This window comes from Notolepis coatsorum (genome assembly GCF_963971535.1).
Source record: "Notolepis coatsorum genome assembly, chromosome: 3".
Lineage (NCBI taxonomy): Eukaryota > Metazoa > Chordata > Actinopteri > Aulopiformes > Paralepididae > Notolepis > Notolepis coatsorum.
Genome location: NC_140167.1, coordinates 180,624,430 through 180,639,159, shown reverse-complemented (window position 1 = coordinate 180,639,159; position 14,730 = coordinate 180,624,430). Strand labels below are relative to the sequence as shown.

Genomic DNA, 14,730 nt, shown 5'->3' with positions numbered 1-14,730 from the left:
AAACATCTATATGGTATATACCTTTGATTTGGAAATAATATAGGTTTCAGTCATATCTCACAATCTAAAGAACGAGACGGGATTATTTTTAAACAGGGTGATGTTTAGCGTGGTATAGCGCACAAAGAAAGGTGTGTAGAAATTAACTGGTTTGTCCCTGTCGGACTATAAATAGTGCCTGTCAAATGAGCCATACTATTGTCTCCATAGCTATAAGTAAGGGATAATGTATAGCTACGAGGTCATTGTCGCAAAATAATTGACCGACACTGCGTTCTGGAACACCGAGGCACAGCCAAGCGGGATAATAGTATAGCTATACATTATCCCGCTTATTACAGGGCTAACTTACTAACAATATATGTAATTCATTTTACACCATCGACAAGACGAGATCAAATGCAGACGCGGTTGTTCTGTTGCTCCTCTGGCGTTGGAGGAAATATCACAATGGGCTTGATTACACCTGATGCAGTGCAGCTGTGCATATGGTAAAGCTGAGTCTATTTAGGTTTGAATCTCGCAGTGTCAACGTATACATTATCCCGTTTATTACAGGGCTAACTTACCAACAATATAATTCATTTGACACCATCGACAAGACGAGATCAAATGCATGGTGTACTGTCGAGACCTGCCATGCTCCGCAGGCTGTGCATGGTATAACGCTGCGAGAGTCCGGCTGCGAGGCTATCTTTCCCCTAACAGCGGTCATTATTGCGCGTTGCTCATAGCAGCGGTGAAGTATCGAGAAATAATTGACTGCTGCTAGGGGCAACGGAGCGCTATTGACCAATCACAATCAAGCATTTTGGCGAATGTTAAAACGCCATGTAATAATATAGAATATACGATGGGTCTGCAAACATCGTGAAAATGGTAAAAAAAAAAAAGCTGGCTCCAGGGAGTAAAGATGGAAAAACAGCGGCACAGTCAAAGAGTTAAGATCCAGATACAAATAATCCAGTTAGAAATAATAAATAAAAAAATTATATAAGAGGAGAGATTGGGGCTTACTAGACCTATAACAACCAAATTAACTAAAACAGAGGAGAGACTGGGGCTTACTAGATCTATAACACCACAGGAACTAAAACAGAGGAGAGACTGGGCTTACTAGATCTATAACACCACAGGAACTAAAACAGAGGACAGACTAGGGCTTACTAGACCTATAACAACCAAATTAACTAAAACAGAGGAGAGACTGGGGCTTACTAGACCTATAACAACCAAATTAACTAAAACAGAGGAGAGACTGGGGCTTACTAGACCTATAACAACCAAATTAACTAAAACAGAGGAGAGACTGGGGCTTACTAGACCTATAACAACCAAATTAACTAAAACAGAGGAGAGACTGGGGCTTACTAGACCTATAACAACCAAATTAACTAAAACAGAGGAGAGACTGGGGCTTACTAGACCTATAACACCACAGGATCTAAAACAGAGGAGAGACTGGGGCTTACTAGACCTATAACACCACAGGAACTAAAACAGAGGAGAGACTGGGGCTTACTAGACCTATAGCACCACAGGAACTAAAACAGAGGAGAGACTGGGGCTTACTAGACCTATAACACCACAGGAACTAAAACAGAGGAAAGACTGGGGCTTACTAGACCTATAACACCACAGGAACTAAAACAGAGGAGAGACTGGGGCTTACTAGACCTATAGCACCACAGGAACTAAAACAGAGGAGAGACTGGGGCTTACTAGACCTATAACACCACAGGAACTAAAACAGAGGAGAGACTGGGGCTTACTAGACCTATAACACCACAGGAACTAAAACAGAGGAGAGACTGGGGCTTACTAGACCTATAACACCACAGGAACTAAAACAGAGGAGAGACTGGGGCTTACTAGACCTATATAATAGCACCACAAAAACAGATTAGAGACTAGGGATTACTAGATATATATAAAAAAAAAAAAATTATATGTTTTTGTAGATTTTTATTGCGTTTTTTTTACTACCGGGCAGTCCGGTAGAGCAGGGGTTCCCAAACTTTTCAGGCCAGGGCCCAGAAAATAAGGCGTCAGAGAGCCGCGGCCCAATGCACATCGTCAGGCTATTTTTATTTTTTTTATTTGCCAGGCGACCGATTTTTTAAGCCAAATATCACTTCAATCCTATTAAGTTAGTTCAAGTTAGTTATTCATTTATATGTGCTATTTATGAGAGGGCTAACTTGTTGCAAAATAATAATGATAATAATAATAGCCTCATTAAAATACTATTGTTGCTTCGGTTCTTTTCAGCGTTTTATGTGCATAATCTGTTATTTAGTTTGAAATGTTCGTTGAAATAAGTAGATTTTTCGTTTTTATTAAGTTAATATAAAACCATATAGTCACATTTTAGAATACAATAGAATATAATTTTAGAATACAACTAGAAACACTGTCCTGGCCTGCTTCTAAGTTCAGTGGCCTGACAAAAAAAAAATATATATATATATATATATATATATATATATATATATATATATATATATATATATATATATATATATATATATATATATATATATATAAAAAAAAAAAATGGAAATCATCTCACGGCCCACCCGTGGCTGCTCGCGGCCCACCTTTGGGTCGCGACCCCGACTTTGGGAACCACTGCGGTAGAGAGAGAGGGAGAGGAGGAAATGGGAGACCGAGCAGGGGAAGACATTCGGCAAAGAACGCCAGGTCCGGGAATCGAACCCGGGTCGGCCGTGCCGTGACGCAGCGCGTTACGTGGTTCGCCACTTGGGCGCCCCGGATTACTAGATTTTTAACACTTCAACATGGGATGGTCACACTGACACTTAGCAGCGATTAAAGCCGGGTTCCTTCTGGTCACCAGACGGTCATTAGGACCACCGGGCCACAGACGTTTCGGAACGTAATCGTCGGAAGAAGATGTTTTTTCTCCGGGGGAGGATGCCGCTCTACAACGTCGACACTTGGCCCAGATTGTGAATAACACACAGAAGAGAGCGGAGACGACCCATTCCAGCTCTCGCAGCTCGTTCTGTTCAACTGCCCCAAACTCCTGGGAGCAGCTGTGAGTGTGTTCAATTTAGGCGAGACAGATGGAGACGGCGTATGTGGTGATTGCATTACCATATCGAACCTCGGGAGGCAGCTTGAGGGAGGAACCGGCTCGGTTGGGAGAGAGAGCGGTAGTGAGGGACACCGGGAGAGATGCGACAGAAGCTTGGAGAACACTGTCAGCACACAAACACACACACACACACACATACTAACACACACAAACACACACACACACACACACATACTAACACACACACACACACACACACACATACACACACACACACACACACACACACACACACACACACACATACATACAAACACACACACATACTAACACAAACACACACACGCACACACACATACAAACACACACACACACACGTACGTACAAACACACACACACACACACATACAAACACACACACACACACACACACACACACACACACACACACACACACACACACACACACACACACACACACACACAAACACACACACACACACACACACTTTTCTCTATCACTGCATCTTTCTCGGATTCTCCATCTTTTGTCTGTCTGTCCTGATGCATGGCTCTAATAAGGTCGCTGGCTGCTGGCAGGAAGCCGTGAGGCTGTGAGGAGCAGCTTCACAGGTGAGAGAGCAGAAGGTGAGGCAGGACTCAACGTCCCCCTCCACGGAGCACAGAATACATCTGAATACCAACGACTGTACACACACACACACACACACACACACACACACCAGCATGCATGCGTACACGCACACACATGTACACAGAGTAAAAGCCTCCCAAAACAGGCATAATTAAGCAATAATACACGAGAACCAGTGGTACAGTATGTCATGAATATTGCCACGGCTGTGATGCGCCCGCAGCCACGAGAGCAAAGCTGGAGTGGCGTAGGCATCACAGAGTGGCAATATTCATGACATACCATGGGTTCGAGTGTATTATTGCTTTTATACAAGTTGTACCGTCGGGAAAAATATATGAATACAGACAATTCTGGGGTCTTTTATATCGATTTCAGTGAACTTCAGTGAAGCTCAGGGACCTGGGCTTGAACTATGACCTCTGCCAGTGGGTCTTGGACTTCCTGACGGGCAGACCCCAGGTGGTGAGAGCAGGCAACTGCACCTCCTCATCCATCACCCTCAACATAGGGGCCCCCCAGGGCTGTGTTCTGAGTCCCCTCCTCTACTCCCTGTACACACACGACTGTGTGGCTCAGCGGAGTAGCAACACAATCATCAAATTTGCTGACGACACAGTGGTGGTGGGCCTGATCTCTGCAAACGACGAGAGGGCCTACCTGGAAGAGGTCAAGGTCCTGGCGGGATGGTGCCAGGAAAACAGCCTCTCCCTGAACGTCAGCAAAACAAAGGAGATGATTGTGGACTTCAGGAGGTCGGGGGTCAAGGACTACAGCCCCCTCAGCATCGACGGGGCACCGGTTGAGAGAGTGAACAGCTTTAAGTACCTCGGAGCCTACATATCTGAGGACTTGACATGGACCACACACATTGACAGTGTTGTGAAGAAGGCACGACAACGCCTCTACTTCCTCAGGCGCCTAAGAAAGTTCCAAGTCAGTCAGAAGATCCTTAAGAACTTCTACTCATGTACAATAGAGAGCATCCTGACTGGCAACATCACCTCCTGGTTTGGGAATAGCACTGCACAAGACCGAAGCAGACTACAAAGAGTGACACGTTCAGCCGGACGCACAATTGGAGGGGTGCTCCCCACCCTCCAGAACATTTACAACAAGCGGTGCAGGGGCAAGGCTAAGAGAATCATTAAGGACTCCAGTCACCCGAACAACTGCCTCTTTGAACTGCTGCGGTCAGGCAAGCGATACCGGAGTCTCAAGGCGAGCACAGAAAGACTCAGAAGAAGCTTCTATCCCCAGGCCATCAGGCTGCTCAACAAACAATGAACACTACACAACAACCATCAAACGCACATAGCACACACATCCACATCCACACGCACACACTCACTTTAAACAAACACACTGTAGCACCCACTCCCCACACTTTATAGCACACACTCACTTTAAACAAACACACTGTAGCACCCACTCCCCACACTTTATATTTATTGATAAAGGATTGCACTACAACTCGTACACCTTACTGTAAATTGTACCTAAATTGTACCTCATCCCATTTCTGCTTTGCACTATATAGTATTGTATATTAGTACACTGCATAGTATTGTATATTATATGGTAACTCAGTTACGTCTATTCTGCATCGAACATTGTACATATGTCTATACTGAACACTGTGACCTCATTTTCTACTTCTAATTTACATGCTATACTATGTTATTTGATACTTATCTTGTCTAGCACAGTCTCTGGAGCGTAACAGTAAGAAGCATTTTGTATAAAAGTATTCTGTACTTCTGTATGACAACTATTAAAGAAACTTGAAACTTGAACTTGTCGCACAAAAATAGTTCCTAAAGATGTCTCGTTGCTATGGAATTTCAAATGGAGTATCAACCAGCTTGGCAACGCAAACTAATGACGTTATTAGTCAAATTGAACGTACATTAACTATAAACGAGTGGACAGATATAGAGAACGGGCCTACATCTAACGATATTCATAAAAACAGCATTATTAGACATGCCAATACAATGAAAGATGAGCTGGACGCGCTGGAGAAAAGCTGCATTGAACTGGCCCAACACACGGAACTGTCCGAGGCGCTGACGACTTTTTCCGACTTTTGCTTGCATTAGACTCCTCCTCTATCCACTCGTTTATGGTTAACGGGTACGTTAAATCAAACATAACGTTGTCCGCAGAGTAGGTCATGTTGACAGTTTCCGTTTGATGAATGGCAGTTGAAACTTTCTACAACATTCTAAAACCAGCGCATTCTAAAATCATTCATGGTGATTTAACCGTGAGTGTATCATGAATATACTCACGGCTTAGAGTGCTCACGACCAGTCACAATGCGTGGTCGGACCTACCTGTTGTATAACAAGCAATGTCCCTGTTTTGCCAGGCACTTAAGATAAGAGTTTTCACCTTAAAACTGAATTGGCATACTATGTACTCTCCACACTGTTCAGGCAGTTCAGGCTTGGTTTCTGAACAGGAACGAGTCGCTCCCAAAGATAGACAGAAGAGGAAGAGAAGTGATGCATGGGGGGGACACATTCCTGACCTGCTTTACTTGTCTGTGAACGAAAGACGGAGCGCGCAGTTCCGTCTTGTCATGACATCAAAGATTGATGATGTAATGAGGAGACAAATCCCAGAGCGGAAGCACTGTCACTGAGATGATGACATCCCATATTAAGGGGGTGATACATTAGTGTAGATGGGGAAGCACTGTCACTGAGATGATGACATCCCATATTAAGGGGGTGATACATTAGTGTAGACGGGGAAGCACTGTCACTGAGATGATGACATCCCATATTAAGGGGGTGATACATCAGTGTAGACGGGGAAGCACTGTCACTGAGATGATGACATCACATATTAAGGGGGTGATACATTAGTGTAGACGGGGAAGCACTGTCACTGAGATGATGACATCACATATTAAGGGGGTGATACATTAGGCAGTGTAGACGGGGAAGCACTGTCACTGAGATAATGACATCACATATTAAGAGGGTGATACATTAGGCAGTGTAGACGGGGAAGCACTGTCACTGAGATAATGACATCACATATTAAGGGGGTGATACATTAGGCAGTGTAGACGGGGAAGCACTGTCACTGAGATGATGACATCACATATTAAGGGGGTGATACATTAGGCAGTGTAGACGGGGAAGCACTGTCACTGAGATGATGACATCACATATTAAGGGGGTGATACATTAGGCAGTGTAGACGGGGAAGCACTGTCACTGAGATGATGACATCACAGGGGGTGATACATCAGTGTAGACGGGGAAGCACTGTCACTGAGATGATGACATCACATATTAAGGGGGTGATACATTAGGCAGTGTAGACGGGGAAGCACTGTCACTGAGATGATGACATCACATATTAAGGGGGTGATACATTAGGCAGTGTAGACGGGGAAGCACTGTCACTGAGATGATGACATCACATATTAAGGGGGTGATACATTAGTGTAGACGGGGAAGCACTGTCACTGAGATGATGACATCACATATTAAGGGGGTGATACATCAGTGTAGACGGGGAAGCACTGTCACTGAGATGATGACATCACAGGGGGTGATACATTAGTGTAGACGGGGAAGCACTGTCACTGAGATGATGACATCACAGGGGGTGATACATTAGTGTAGACGGGGAAGCACTGTCACTGAGATGATGACATCACAGGGGGTGATACATTAGTGTAGACGGGGAAGCACAGAGCTTGAATTCAACGTTCAGCATCAGACACACATCCTGAACTGGAGACATAAGGTGAATGGGGGAGGGTTGGAACATGAACATGACTGGGGATCGTTAAGTAAGACACAGGGTGAATGGGGGAGGATTATTCCACAACCCCCAGCCGCAAATGAACAATAACGAAGATGGATTTAAACATGGAGGACACTGAAGTAACAGATTACGGTTTGTTGAATGCAGTGGAGCCAGCTAAATAAAACAAATCAGACGGGTATCTCAAGATCAAAGATCAGATTCCATGTGATTTGTGCTGTTCACACTCTTATGAACCCCCCCCCCCACCCAAAAAAGCAGATATGAGTCACATATGAGCAAAATAAATCAGATTTGGGTAACTTTTGCAGTCTGTACTGTAATGAACTGTTTGAGGGTAGAAACCTCTCATGGGTGACGAATCTCCAGCTGCTCTCATCTAGGCAGGATCTCCTGCAGCTATAAACAAATTAATGAGCTATTAATAGATGGCTCCTAGCTTCGTCTGTGGTTCCAGTGAACAAAGCCTTGTAATACTTTTCTCTCTCTGATTTGGGATTTAGAATTTCGAAATTGCAGTTAAAATCGCTGGCCAAAACTAGCTCAGGTCACCCGACGTTACCAGCATCAGTGCATTCTCTGCAACATCCATCAGTTAGTGTTAGAAAAATTATTTGAATATTAAAGGCTGCTGTAAGTGTTTTCTTTTTTGTTCAAATAAGTGGTCTACAAGCTAAAATAATAGCTCTACATTCTGACAGCCATCGCTGATACAGAGTCAGTAACATGGGTCTCCCAGTCCCTCCGCTCTGCAGTACACAGAAAATACACTTCCATTCCCACTTCATCCAATCAGGAGAGAGAACTGATGACTTGTCGTACAGAACTTGTAAGTCGCTTTGGATAAAAGCGTCAGCTAAATGACTAAATCTAAATGTAAATGTAAAACTCAACACTGCAATGGTCTGACGAAAATAAGATATAGAAACTAGTTTTAAGCAAATAATGTCCTGGAAACAAGTACAATAATCTACCAGTGCAGTAAGCAAATTTGGCTTGGCAAGATTTCTTGAAATAAGTACAAATATCTATTCTCTCTCCTGATTGGATGAAGTGGGAACGGGATATCAGAAAATGTATTTTCTGTTTACTGCAGAGCGGAGGGACTGGGAGACCCATGTTACGGACACTCTATCTCAGTTATGGCTGTTGGAATGTAGAGCTATTACACTATTATTAACACTTCATCTTAACAATAAATACCACTTACAGCAGCTTTAACTAAATGTCCTTTGGTCAAACACAATTTCCCCGTTTACCCCACATACAGTATCAAGGACAAAATGACTGAAAAAGATTAAAGGAAAACACCTTTCATCATTCAAAGTAACCTGGGCTTCTGTCAAAATCACAGCAACGCCTGAGAGGTCTTGGATTTGATTAAAGTGCAGCCAATGCTCTGTTGTGCAAACAGCTAAACCCCTGGGTTCAATCCCAGCATATCTGCCACGGATCTGCATCTGTCCCCCTCTCTACTCCTCAACCCCGTCATTATGTCTGAAGGCAATCACACATTTATTTTAGTCTTTTACACCAGAAGATAACTAGGTCCTTTATAGATAGAACGATAAGTACATCTGTCACACATGTATTCTCCGTCTGCCTGTTCCCCGTCTAATGAAGTGTGTCTGACACACAAACACACACACAAACATGCACGCACACATACAAAAATGTCTTTACTGTATATTTGTCCCTTTCACTATTAATCTCTCCACTCCCTCACTCAGAACAAACATACTGCAGTATTAGGTGTGAGTCAGTCTAGTGTATAGAGACCATCTCCTTTCTGGCTGAGTGCTTCCTCTATACTGATCATTAGCAGCTCCAAGTCTGTCTGTCTGTCTGTCTGTCTGTCTGTCTGTCTGTCTGTCTGTCTGTCTGTCTGTCTGTCTGTCTGTCTGTCTCCCTCTCTCTCTCTCTCTCTCTCTCTCTCTCTCTCTCTCTCTCTCTCTCTCTCTCTCTCTCTCTCTCTCTCTCTCTGTCTCTCTCTCTCTGTCTCTCTCTCTCTCTCTCTCTCTCTCTCTCTCTCTCTCTCTCTCTCTCTCTCTCTCTCTCTCTCTCTCTACACAGGCAGCCTGTACGTTAATGCCAAGCAAGCAGTGCAAAAATGCTTCCGCATTCGTCACCGCACGCTAGTGCGGTAAAGCGCCCTTCTTTTCAGACAAATGCTACCGTGCGTGCACCGGCGGCGGCGTGCTCGCTCAGGTGCGTGCGTGCGCCGGCGTGCTCGCGCGAGGTGCCCGCGCATGCGCATGAGATCCCGCCTTGGTTGGAGCTCAATATATATAAGTCACCGCCTCTTATTCACTATCTGGCACTAGCTCAATTGGCAAGGACACATGGCTGTGGATCCTATGGCTTGTTTGCTGGCGAGTTCGAATCCCATCGAAAATATTTTTTAACGTGATTTTTTTTTAACGTGTATTCTTTCGCCGGTTAAGGTTAGGCATTGTTTCGGAGTTGGTTAAGGTTAGAACGGTTAAGTTTAGGCGCTGTTAAGGAGCTGGTTAAGGTTAGAGTTTGTCAAAGAGAATGGCAATATAATTTCTATGGTTAAGGTTAGGCATTGTTTCGGAGTTGGTTAAGGTTAGAACGGTTAAGTTTAGGCGTTGTTAAGGAGCTGGTTAAGGTTAGAGTTTGTCAAAGAGAATGGCAATAGACAGCCTATTTCCGCGCGACCTGGGCGCTGGGCGGCGGAAAATGAAAGGCGCATTACTGCATGCCACTACGGTAAGTTTTTGCACTGCTTGCTTGGCATAAAGCTACACGCACACAGGCAACTGCTGGAGAAGGAAAACTTCTGTAAAGATGACTCAAGGGCTGAAAAGTGAAAACCATTATGTGTGTCTGAATGGAAGAATTCTGCAGGTAGAACTTTATATAAGGGATTTGTCTGAGTGTGTGTGTGTGTGTGTGTGTGTGTGTGTGTGTGTGTGTGTGTGTGTGTGTGTGTGTGCGTGCGTGCGTGCGTGCGTGCGTGCGTGCGTGCGTGCGTGCGTGCGTGCGTTTGTGTGTGTGTGTGTGTGTGTGTGGCTCACATCTCCAAGAGAAAGGCTAAACAGTTAGCAAGGTATTGCTCTATATCTGCTATTATTGGTAGCCACTCTATTTGGAGACGGCGTTGCTCTTTGTACCCATAGAGTAAATATAGTTTTACAGAAATGCTATCTGTTAACCCACATTTGAAACATCCTCCGTGTCAATATTGTATGTGTATGATGGGTGCTGCACAGTCACAAACGTAATTGAATGACTCCCAATGAGCTGATTGCACTGTTAGTGTTTATGTCCTTAACTCATTCCCCGCCAACAACGAGTTTACTCGTTATTGGGCGCCAATCATAACGAGTATACTCGTTATTAGATTGTTTTTTCTTTTATTCAATATTTCTATTCATTACAGGCACACAGACTCTGGGTTAACATGGGGAATCATCCAGAGAATGCCAAAGTGCAATACCGGCCGTATCCAGCTACACGGCGGTATCGAGCACCCTTTGTAACCTTGTATCTTGGCCTGTGGAATGGCCAAATGTCCCCGGTTCCATTGAAGCACGTCAAATATCCCCGATCCATATGTTGTGGTGGATTATGCCGTGGACCAAATGGACATTGGATGTACCAGATGGCGATCAAACAATTGGAATATTATTTTTGGAATACTCCCGATCACAAGTAAGGACGATTTGACGTACATTTTTGCTTGATCCTGCACTATACCGATCGGGCTGATAAGCGTTTAGTGTTCAATACGAATGCCGTTACTGACAATCAAATAATCAGAAACGACCGCCCCCCCTTTCATGCATTCATGATGGAACATAATACCTATGATAGATTTGATTTCGGAATAATAGCGTGTACAGGCAAGAAACGGCAACGTCTATAGTAGGGCTATCCCCGGCTAAGGATTTGGATGGTCGACTGTGATTGGCCAAAATTTGCCGTTAGTCGGCTATTGGTCAAAAAAATTAAAAAAATTAAAAAGAGTATAATATATATATATTTTTTTATTACAAAAAATTATAAAAATGTATCATTCCAGGGGCGGTTAGGTGGCGTAGCGGAGATTGCGTTCGTCACCAACCCCGGAGCTGTGAGCTGGATTCGCTTGTTCGAATCCAGCTCACAGCTCCGGGGTTGTCACCAGCTTGGCTGGCCGTTCACACTAATACAATTGGCTGTATTAGAGGATGGGAGAAGCTGGCGGGGTGGGTCCGGGTCGTTGTAAACAGCGACTCCTACAGTTCGGTCGGGGCGCCTGCTAAGCACGGATAGGACCTGAGTGGGATAGTGTGATCCTTCCACACGCTACGCCCTCTCAGGGAGGATCCGCGCTGCCAGGTGAAAAGAAGCGGTTGATTGGCTGGACGTGTGTCGGAGGAAGCACGTGATAGCCTCCACTCTCCCAGATGATCTGACTGTGGGGGGTAAGTGCGCAGCGACCAGGAAGGGATTGGGAATTGGCATACGACTAACATTGGGATGGGAGAAAATCAGAGGAAAAATGGAGGGGGGAAAAGATCAATACAAAAAAAAATAATGTATCATTCCATTTGGGCTGTGGGTGGTGCTTAATGTCTGAAGGAGTCGACTGAAGGCTTCTTGTCCTCTGCAAAAGCATGCAATTGGTCCACTGATGGATACATCTTGATATTTGTCTAGTCTAGTGTGTTCATTAGATGGGTGAAATCCTCTTTCAGTGCCTCTGTGCCTGTTTTCGTAGGCAGTTAGCCTCTGGTATGCGTGCCATTAGCGTTAGCCACGCTTCTAGGCCTCTTTTCTTTTGGAAAGAATGATAAAAAAATATATATATATTTCTTTTAATATATTCGACTAAGAGGTTGGCCAGTTGACTACGGCTCCTTTCGACCGATTAGTCGACTAATCGACTAATAGGGGTCAGCCCTAGTCTATAGTGGAATTGACGTATATGGCTATAACTTAGCATTCCGGGAATTACCCTAGACCGTTCTAAAACCATACTTATATTCACCACGGTATAACACAGGAACGTATGGATGGAAACATTTATAATTTTTCACATATTGAACGATAGATAGGTGATGTCAAATGGGCCATAGTATTGTATCCATAGCTAAAATATAGAATATAGTTATAGCTCTACAAACAAGGTGATGCACTCCTATATTTTAAAGCGTGGCAGTGCTCGAGCGGGGCCCCCCGTCTAATTCCCGGCGGTCAATGAGTTAATGTACTTTGTATTTATGTGGGCATAAATAAAGCATTTAAAGTGTGTGTGCATGCATGCGTGTCTGTGTACTGTATTCACACATGCGTACTGTATGTACACGTGCAGCGGGTGTAGGCACCGCTTTGGGACCTACATATACATGAGAATCGACCTATCTCGAACCCCGCCCTCTTTTCTCGATCCTCCAATCACAACCGTCGCTTTCCTCAGACAAAACGTCATCCGAGGAAAAGCGACAGCTTGTGATTGGAGGATCGAGAAAAGAGGGCGGTGGTTTCGAGGTCACTTCCCTCCGTGGATCCACTCACACGTTGGTGGTGAAGATGCCGTAGATGAGGTCCTGCTCCGGCAGGTAGAAGGTGCTCTGCAGCTCGTTGTAGTAGAAGGGGATCTCCCCGGAGCGCGAGCAGTTCAGCCGCGCCTTCATGAAGGTGGTCCAGGTGTCCTCCAGCAGGAAGCGGCCGCCGATGTCGTTCTTGCAGACGCGCGCCACGCGGGAGTAGACGGTCTTCCCGCAGTCGTGCTCCACGGCGTTCTCGCGCAGGAAGAAGAAGGTGAACAGGCCGATGTCGTAGGCCGAGATGAAGTGGGGCTCTGGGGAGGAGAGGAGGGGAGGATTAAGCATGGCGGTAAGATCATTCATTGAGATATACATGTTTAACTTTTTTTCCGTAATTGAGTAATTGATTGGTTGGACGGTCGTTCAGTCAGTAAATTAATTGGTTGGTTGGTTAAGATAAGATATTCCTTATCGATTCCCGCTTCTCCCTGGCAGCGTGTCAAAGTGTCCTTGAGCAAGACACTTAACCCCTAATTATTCCGCCGTCAGTGTGTGAATGTGTGAGTGAATGTGTGAGTGAACGAGTAAAATGTGAGGAACAAATTGTAAAGTGCTTTGGATAAAAGCGCTATATAAATGCAGCCATTTACCATTTATTTACTTTATTTGTAGGTACATTTTGTAACAATACTTTATTAGCACTCTATTGTTACTGTAACTCATATAGATGATTAACACTTTGATCGCCATGGGTTAAATTCATAATTTACCATCCCTCGCCATCTCTATTTGTCTATGGAGAAGTTCCCCTTTTTTGCAGGGCTATAACTTTTTAAATTCTATTGCTAAATTGCCATTATTATGGCCCATTCAATGTCCTATATGTATTGTTCAGGGTGTAGCAACGTTAAACTTTTTCATTCACATATTCATACTAAAATATGGTCTAAAGTATAAGTATGTTTTTATCGTTTTCTGCAGCTTTCTCCAGAACTTGATTTATAGCTCCAAATGCATTATATTGATGATGAAATACAGTTTGATAGCAATCGGCGCGAGATAAAAAATGTCAACTGGACGTGGTTCTAGAAGTTTCTACGTATCATCTGATGATGACCGGATGGGCGGGGGATCGTTTATAATTCCGTGGGCAGCGTTAGATGATTCATCCAGAGTGGGTCATATGTTCATCATAGCAGTTTATATGGAACACGTTAGAATATAACGCTGAATCTTACCGTGGCTTCCTCGCACCACTGGCAGATGAGCGTGGAACAGAATTTTTTTCTATTATGGGATGTAGAAATGCCCGATCCATTTCCAGGTTGTATAATAGTATATGCGTCCAAATCATGTTGTTTTTTCGAGTTATTTGCACCGATCGATGTTCACTGTGTCAAGACGGAGTCTCTCTAACGATAGCGAGTGCCCGGAACTGTTACCTCCATGACAACACAAACTGGCCCGGCCACGGGGGGGGGGGTTCTGTTACCTCCACGACAACACAAACACAATCCTGCCAGTGACGGATATAGCCATCTACTGTTGAAGCCTTCTGAGCCTAGATGTCCCGGTTTATCTGTGACCATACAATAGAGAGCATCCTGACTGGCAATATCACCTCCTGGTTTGGGAATAGCACCGCACAAGACCGTAGCAGACTACAGAGAGTGGCACGTTCAGCCGAACACACAATTGGTGGGGGGCTTCCCACTCTCCAGAAC

At 44.4% G+C, this 14,730-nt stretch overlaps 1 protein-coding gene across 1 annotated transcript in view; it reads right to left on the bottom strand.

Annotated features, from left to right (window-relative positions):
• LOC311226085 (semaphorin-5B-like) overlaps positions 1-13,351 on the bottom strand; it is a gene marked incomplete at both ends in the record, with an annotated part of 108,988 nt that extends 95,637 nt beyond the window's left edge. Inside the window, one exon of the mRNA XM_084311461.1 lies at positions 13,035-13,351. Coding sequence (XP_084167587.1) covers positions 13,035-13,351 — 317 coding nt within the window. The remainder of the gene's footprint in view (positions 1-13,034) is intronic.
• Between the last annotated feature and the right edge of the window lie 1,379 nt (positions 13,352-14,730).